General features: G+C 40.8%; 1 protein-coding gene across 4 annotated transcripts in view; it reads right to left on the bottom strand.

Annotated features, from left to right (window-relative positions):
• Positions 1–5,091: 5,091 nt before the first annotated feature.
• SMURF2 (SMAD specific E3 ubiquitin protein ligase 2) overlaps positions 5,092–8,860 on the bottom strand; it is a 126,510-nt gene continuing 122,741 nt past the window's right edge. For all 4 annotated transcript variants that reach the window (XM_084984024.1, XM_084984025.1, XM_021066753.2 and 1 more), the window contains one exon: positions 5,092–8,488. In XM_084984024.1, the coding sequence (XP_084840150.1) occupies positions 8,389–8,488 (100 nt within the window). In that variant the 3' untranslated portion in view covers positions 5,092–8,388. The remainder of the gene's footprint in view (positions 8,489–8,860) is intronic.

The following is an 8,860-nucleotide window of genomic DNA, read 5'->3' as shown; positions in this document are numbered from 1 at the left end:
TTCTCGGTCCATCCATGTTGCAAAAAATGCTGGTATTTTGTTCTTTTTAATGGCTGAGTAATATTCCATTGTGTATATGTACCACATCTTCTTGAGCCACTCCTCTGTCGATGGACATTTAGGTGTTTCCATGTCTTGGCTATTGCAAATAGTGCTGCAATGAACATTGGAGTACATGTGTCTTTGCGAGTCGTGGTTTTCTCTGGATAGATGCCCAGGAGTGGGCTTGCTGGATCGAATGGTAGTTCTATGTTTAGTTTTCTGAGGACTCTCCATACTGCTTTCCACAGTGGTTGCACCAATTACAATCCCACCAACAGTGTACTAGTGTTCCTTTTTCTCCACACCCTCTCCAACACTTATTGTTTGTAGACTTTTGGATGATGGCCATTCTGGCTGGTGTAAGGTGGTACCTCATCTTGGTTTTGATTTGCATCTAAGAACGAGTAACGTTGAACATCTTTTCACGTGTTTTTTGGCCATCTGTATGTCTTCTTTGGAGAACTGTCTGTTTAGATCTTCTGCCCATTTTTTGATGGGGTTGTTTGTTTTTTTGGTATGGAGCTGCAGGTGTTTATAAATTTTGGAGATTGATCCCTTGTCAGTCGATTCACTTGCAAAGATTTTCTCCCATTCTGTGGGTTGTCTTTTCGTGTTGTTTAGGTTTTCCTCTGCTGTGCAGAAACTTTGAAGTTTGAGTAGGTCCCATTTGTTTTCTTTTTATTGTCAATACTCTGAGAGGTGGAACTGAGAAGATGTTGCTGTCATTTACCCCCTCAGTGATTTCCACCAGTCTTACACCTCGCTTATTTATTCTTCTGCCTCCTGTACTCTGCTATTGGTTCCTTCTAGTGAATTTTTCATTTCAGTTACTGTTTTTCATGTCTTCTTGTTTGTATCTTCCATTTCTTTGTTAAATGCTTCTCGTAATTTATCAGTCTTTGCCTCCAGGTTTTTTCCGAGATCTTGGATCATCTTTACTGTCATTACTCTAAAGCCTTTTTCATATAGGTTGCTTATCTCCAGTTTATTTAGCTGTTTTCCTGGGGTTTTGTCTTGTTTCTTCATTTGGCTCATGTTTCTGTCTTTTCATTCTCTATAGCTTTTGTGTGGTCTCCTTTTTACAGGGTACAGGGTTGTAGCCTCTCTTGCTTCTGGTGTCTGCCCCCTTGTGGGTGAAGTTGAGATGGGGGTGTGCTGCAGAATTCCTGATGGGAGGGACTGGGGCCTGCCCACTGGTGGGTGGGGTTTGTCTCAGCGTGACTAGAGGCAGCTGTGTGTGCCTGGGAGAACTGTAGGCAGACTGTGCTAATGGGCTGGGCTGTGTTCCCACCCCATTTGTTGTTTGGCCTGGGGCTTCTCAGCCCTGATGGGTGGGCCCAGGTGTTTCCAAAATGACTGACTCCAGGGGAGCACATGCTGGTGACTATTCCCTGAGACCTCTGCTTGCAATGTCCTGCCCCCATGCAAGCCACAGATGCCCCATGCTTTCCCAGGAGACCCTCCAGGACCTGCAGGTAGGTCTGACTGAGATCCTTAGGGAGTCCCTGCTTCCAAAGGCTTTCAATGCTGAATGCTCCAGGGGCTCTCCCTCCCAATGCCAGACCCCCAAGTTGGGGTTTGGAATTCTCACTCCTGTGGGAGAGCTTCTGCAATATAGTTATTCTCATCTTTGGGTCACCCACCCCCTGGGTGTGGAATTGCTTATATCATGAAAACGCCCCTCCTACCGTCTCCATGTGGCTACTTGTCTTTGGGTGCAGGATATCTTTTATGGCAGCTTCCAGTCTATTTTGTTGATGGCTGTTCAGGAGGTGAACGTGAGTCCTTCTACTCTGCCATCTTTCTCTGAATCTCAGCGATGATTTTTTTTTTTTTTTTAAATTTGACACCGAAACCAAAAATTAGTAAGTGGGACTACATCAACACAAAAAGAATTCTCCACAGCAAAGGAAACCATCAACAAAACAAAAAGACAACCACTGAATGGGAAAAAATATTTGCAAATAAGACATCTGATAAGGGGTTAATATCCAAAATTAAGCATTCATCCAACTCAGCAGCAAACAAACAATCCAAATATAAAATGGACAGAGGAACTGAATAGACATTTTTCCTGAGGAGATATACAAAGATTCAACAGGTACCTGAAAAGGTGCTTGATACCACTAATCATCAGGGAAATAAAAATCAAAACCATGAGATATCATCTCATACCTGTTTAACTGGCTGTTACCAAAAGACAAGAAATAAGTTTTCACAAAAGTGTGGAGAAAAGGGAACCCGTGTGCACTGTTGGGTGGGACTATAAATTGGTGCAGCCACTATGGAGGTTCCTCAAAAAAATTAAAAATAGAAACTACCATAGGACTCAACAGTTTCACTTCTAGGTATTTATCTGGAGAAAAGGAAAAACAACTAAGTGAAAAAGGTATCTGTATTCCCATGTTCACTGAAGCATTATTTACAACAGCCAAGGGGTAGAAACAAGCCAAGTGTCCACCGATGGATGACTGGATAAAGAAAATGGGTCTATTTATACAAGGTAATATTACCCCCTATTTAAAAAATACTGCCGTTTGCAACAACAGGATAGACCTTGAATGCATCATGCTAAGTAAAGTAAGAAAGACAGATACCAGAGGCTCTCACTTCTATGTGAAATCTAAAACAGCAAAAACCAGAAAGACTCCCACATGACTGAGTGCATAGACAGAGAACAGACTGAGGTAGGGAGGGAGCAAAGTGGGTGAAGGGAGGCCCAAAGGTACCACCTTTCAGTAATAAACAGGTTGCAGGGACGTAATGTAAAGCATTTTAACTATAGTTAACAATAATGCATTGCGTATTTGGAAGTTGCTAAGGATCTTAAAAGTTCTTCTTAGGAGGAAAAAGTTTTTGTACCCATGTGGTGATGGATATTGAATCATTATGTTGTAAACCTGCAACTAATATAATGTGGGGTGTCAGTTATACCTCAATTTTTAAAAAATTTTGTCGTCCTAGTCTTGATGATTCTCCACCTTCTTGTTGTGTCAGCTTCATCTTGGGGAGAAGTGCGTGGTCTCAAAGGTTGAGTGTGATGGGTTCTCTATCATTACTCTCAATTCCTGGGCTGAAAGTCAGAAGACTTCATGAACAGTTAAGTCAATAGGAGAAACATCCTGGAAGGTCCCATGCCCACCCCACAGGCTACTGCAGTTGCCGCTCCACTTTTGCTTATAAAATACTATAAGGGAGGAAGAAGTGGGGTTTATAACTCAGACTACTTTGATAACCTAGATAAATCCCCACCCAAATATCCACGAGAGGTATGCTAGGATCTGAGCTGTCTGGGAGAAAGGGGGATGGGGAAACAAAACCAACTGTTTTTAAAACCATGTCTGGAGTTCCCGTTGTGGCGCAGCGGAAATGAATCTGACCAGGAACTATGAGGTTGCGGCTTCGATCCCTGCCCTCGCTCAGTGGGTTAAGGATCTGGCGTTGCCGTGAGCTGTGGTGTAGGTCACAGATGTGGCTCAGATCCCACGTTGCTGTGTCTGTAGCCTAGGCCGGGGGCAAGAGCTCTGATTAGACCCCTAGCCTAGGAACTTCCATATGCTGCGGGCATGGCCCTGAAAAAGACAAAAAGTCAAACAAACAAACCACCAACCGCCCCCCCCCAAGTCTGATGGGAAATCCCATGGTGGCTCAGTGGGATAAAATCCCGATGGGTATCCATGAGGATGCAGGTTCAATCCCTGGCCTTGCTCAGTGGGTTAAAGATCTGGTGTCACCACAAGCTTAGGTGTAAGTTCCCTATCCTGGGAATTTTGATATGCGGAAAATATGGCCCTAAAAATAAAAAATAAAAACCAAATCTGGGATTTGAAGCCTTGCTGAGCTGAGGCATTTAATCCTGTGCTCCCATCGTGACTGACTTCTTTCCTGTACACAACTGAGTTTTCAGTGCCTCGGTCTGAATTTTAGCTTCTGTTGAGACATATGCTAGAAGCACTAGTTTGGAAGCTTTTAAACGACCATTCAAAGCTACATCTCTAGCAGCCAGTACAGAGCCTGGCACGTAACAGGAGCACAGCAGATATTGCTGAATGAATCAAGAACAAGTCACATTTAGGGCCTTTACCTTTAAAAATATATATTTAACTTTAAAATCTGATTTGTCTAGCTTGCTAAAAATCTTAACATAGGGATTCAACTCTTTTTCTGTATAATTACCTCCACTCTGTTACTAGGCTCTTGTTCTGCTGTGTACCTCCCATTGTAAGCATTTGGGATATAAAGTACAAATAAATACAGTGGGTGCCACTTCATTATAGTCAAAGGACAAACCTTTCGGGTCACCACAGAGCAGAAAAACATCATGTATTACTCAAGTCAAACTTCTGGGTGATTTATAGATGATAATACTAAAATCCTTAATGTACAAAACATTTATAAATTTTAGATAACAATCAGTAAAATGGCAACAAAGCAAATACATATGCTGCCAGAGGATGTAAAAGGTGGATGCCGAGCCCACTCTGTGAACTTGAACTCATCACGGCTGTGTCCACGCCATTTCCCAGACATTCCTTTCTGTTTGGTTTGTGCTGTGGAGAGACACAGACTTCTGGATGATAGAAACATCATATCCAGTCATTTTCCACCCACGCATTTAGCTAGACTTTAATCTGCTGCATTTACAGAGTTGGGAATTATAATTATGACTCAGTCACGGCTTCTTGGAAAAATGTAACTGATTTCTGCTCTCATCTTGAGGGTTTTACTGCTCAATGTCAAGGCAGCAAATGAGGCCCCTGTCACAGCTCTGCCCTCTAGAGCCTGGACCGTCAGAGGCCACATTACCCACCAGAAGCCACCCTCAAGCTAACGATGTGTGCCATGGCAGGAGAAAACAAGCAGCTTCTCTCCTCTCCCTGGGGACAGAGAGGGGGTCCCGAGCCCTCCAAGTCTCTGCAAGCATGAGAAAAAGGCATCATTAAGGAAGGCCTGAGAATCTTCTGAAACTTCTCATTTTATGGCTTGTATGCTGTCACTCTTCAAAGAGCCAACCGAATTTTTCCAAAACAATTCATTATAAACTCAACGTTCTTTAAAAACTTTGATGCTGTGACAGTGCAAACAGCATTCATTTTATTGCTCAACTTCGGCATGGGCACATACATAGTTAATTTTTAAAAACCATTTATACAGATGTTATTGATAAAGCTCATGTAACAACTGAGTGAAAATACAAAGAATATCAAAGCTAAAACACTCTGTAATAAATACAAATACAATGAAAATGATAAAACTTTGCTTTTAAAGTCAGTTTGAGAGAAGGAAGAATATTACATTAAGTGAACTAATTACATCTAGAAACAAAACAACTCAGCATTTGGTACAATCATCACCCTAACATAAGTACATTAAATACCACAAATGGCACCCACTGACTGTGTGCTGCAGCTTAAAGACAAGCAGAAGGAGCTGCTCTATCAAACTGTAAGGGCATCTGGAACAATCCCTAACTCCCATCAATGCAATCAGCTCAATGCCCCGGAAGTTCAAGCAGACTTAGTGTTGTAAGATAGAGCAAATTACATTGTATTTAAAAGAAAGGAAACTTGTGCTCTGGACTGTAATTACAAGAGAAAAATAAAAGACTTGGTAAAAATAAAACCCGTTCAGGGCAACAAACTATGTGCAAAACAAAATGTACACTATACACAGCACTATTTAAAAAATCTTTACACCAAGAAATAAGACCCTCTGAAACAAAACTCACCTCTGTAACTGCATATGAGCTCTACAAAGTAACCACTGTTCACAATTAAGCATTCATGATGTGAAGGCAATGTATGGAAAAGTGACATCACATATCTGAAATAACACAACTAGAGGAAGGATTAGAAAAAACCCAGCTAAGAGGGACATGTGGAAATAAATATTCACATTAAACATGAGGTGCAAGTCCAAGTTTGAATGATACATCGGGGGAGGGGGGCTGGGGGTGGCGGGGGTTGTTTGCTTAGCACCTATGTGGAAGTAATCAGTAATTTTGAAAATGAAATCTAAATCATGTTTTTATAAATTATGTTGGCGATACCATAGACGGCAAAGGAGGGTATTTTCTTTTAAAGCTCTATGAAGTCATTATTATGAAGTTAAAAAGGCACTCAAAAAGCGATGGTATCTGCCTGCTCTATGTAGCACGTTATGAGGAGGAGCGTTTCACTATTTCTGCATCCATCAGCTACGATTCCCCCAAAGTTCATCATGTACTTACTTTTACTGATAGATTACAAGAGGCACAATTACACTGCGCTAGTGCTTTAATTAATATAAAAGAGGGATGGTACTACAGGTACTCCTGTGAAGGCTGAGAACCATATCCAAGTATAAAAACCTTGTCTGTGTATTTCAAGAGGTTCTTCGGTATTACGAAGAACGCAGGAGGAAAACAAAACGGGAAGAAAAAGGTCAGCATAAGCACGTCAATCGCCACTACACAGTTTTGACTATAACCAGCTTGCGTGTAGCTGTCAAATTTGGCTGAAGAAACAAATTTAAATACTTAGAAACGACACAAGCAGTTCTCGACCTTTTTTTAAGCAGCAAATTTTCCACCTCTTTTATTCCCCCCCACCCCCTTTATGAAACCTTACATGGAATTCCAATATTTATCAAAGAGAAAAATCAGAGCTGCTCTGGGTCAAGGGGGGTGGGGAGTTAGAGGCCCTGCTCAAATACCAGCTGGGCCTTTCCGCTCCCTCTCTCTCTGTCCCTTCTCTCTTAACCATCACTCCTGAGGCACCTTGGAGCAACCCCTTGGCCCCCACAACACAGACTGAAAACCAATCCATCAAATGCAAGAACACAAAGGGCTTATTCACTTGATAATTAAGCTGTAAAATTTAAAGCTCTCTCACTGAAATTTGCTATTCCTGATTTCACATCAATGTAAAAAAAAAAAAATAACAGTACAGATTTCTGATAGCTGAATTTAAAAATCCACCCATGATTTCAGGTTCTTCTAACCTCTCACTTCAGAAGTCTGGTTGCCTTCTGGACCACGCAACATGCCACACACCTTGCAAGCTCAATGTGGATATTTTAAAAATCCAATGCCAATCTTCAACACCAAGGGAACTGGGATTCCCTAACCTCCAAAAATTACTCTTCGGACTCAAAGTAATGTACACAATAAAGTTAGAATCACTTCTCTTTTTAGTAATCACATCCCCTGCCCCACCATCTCCACTGCAGTTTGTTAGGTAAAAGCAGGGTTTTCTAAGCTTGCTAAACAATCTTTTGAGCAAAAGTTTTCCTTTTTCGTAATTTTAGCTGATTAAAATATGAGCAGCTAAAAAGAGATTCAGGATGGTTTACTTGATAGAAACTTACACCATAATTAAAATGTAATATAAATTAGGTGCATTTGTCATAGGAGACTTTGGTTTACAGAAACAGTATACATATTAAAGATAAACCGACCCAGCGAAAGAATGAAAATCCCATCCCATCCACGTGATCTGAGTAACTATAAAAATGCAGTATTTCAAGATGAAAAGCAAATCCAAAATACCTGACAATATTGATTGAAGATAAAAAAATTAAGATTTTTTTTAAAGTCTCTTAAAAACAGGGAGTCCCTGAATACATCTTATTGTAGCAAATAAGCTACTAAGTTTAGACTAAATGGTTGCATTAGAAATTTGACAAACAAAATTATATAGCTGTATTCCAGGACATTCATGCTTGAAAAATATAAAAAAGACTCACTTAGGCTAGGTTGAAACATATAATGCTTTTAAAATATAATGCTTTGCTATAGAAAAATGTAATTAAAACATGTAAATGGTTTAATTTTTAAAGATAATGATTCTTTTATAGCCAATTGTTTACAAAGGTAGAATAATTCAAAATAATTTTATTTCGTTTTATTTTTTACAAAGAACAAGTACAGGAGCTGTTCAAAATCATGTACTCAATCAAAATGAAATGTGACTTGTACCGACTGCTGAAGTTGTCTTGATGTTTGACAGACTTGAAATCTGTGAAGCGATTTGAATAGATTAGCTTTTATAAAAATAGTAGTAGTCTTTAAGTGTAGAATACTGCCTAACTCTGGAAATGTAGGAAAAGTCAGCATTCTTTAGGTTCAAGATATTAATTTTAAATAGCAGCTGAATGTGGCCTCATGGCAAAGCATAAAGACCTCTTTTTTTTTTTTTTTCCTTGAAAAGGAATTTCAAAATTGTCCTTTCCCCTCACAGTGTCCTACAATTTTTTTAAAGGGGGGGGGGGGGCATTTTCCTGTATTTCAGCATTCCTTGAAAGTCTGCTGCAAGGAGGCTGTGGGTCAGGGGTATAAATAGAGTCCTGGGTCAATCCTTGGAGTTGTCATTCCACAGCAAATCCACATGTTTCTTCAATGGCTGTTAGCAGCTTTTCATACAACTTTTCATAGCTTTCATAGGGCGGAATGTCTATTCGATTGAAGCTGTAAATAAGCAAATCAGATTTTACACAGCTCATTCAAAATCGGCAAACTAGCCGAGCAAGTGTATAGCAAACATATACTTCTTAGTTTACACTAATACAGCTACATTATTCTTTGTGTCACATAGAAAACTGGAAGAGGAGTTCCCGTCGTGGCGCAGTGGTTAGCGAATCCAACTAGGAACCATGAGGTTGCGGGTTCGATCCCTGGCCTTGCTCAGCGGGTTAAGGACCTGGCATTGCCCTGAGCTGTGGTGTAGGTTGCAGACGCAGCTCGGCGGCTCGGATCGCGCGTTGCTGTGGCTCTGGCGTAGGCTGGTGGCTACAGCTCCGACTGGACCCCTAGCCTGGGAATCTCCATATGCCGCGGGAG

Source organism: Sus scrofa, chromosome 12, assembly GCF_054392235.1.
Source record: "Sus scrofa isolate SSC_HxYL_T2T_F1_AM1 chromosome 12, Sscrofa_HxYL_maternal_Yorkshire_Landrace_v2.0, whole genome shotgun sequence".
NCBI classification, from domain to species: domain Eukaryota; kingdom Metazoa; phylum Chordata; class Mammalia; order Artiodactyla; family Suidae; genus Sus; species Sus scrofa.
Note: the sequence above shows the minus strand (reverse complement) of the source record. Positions and strands in the feature narration are given on the sequence as shown.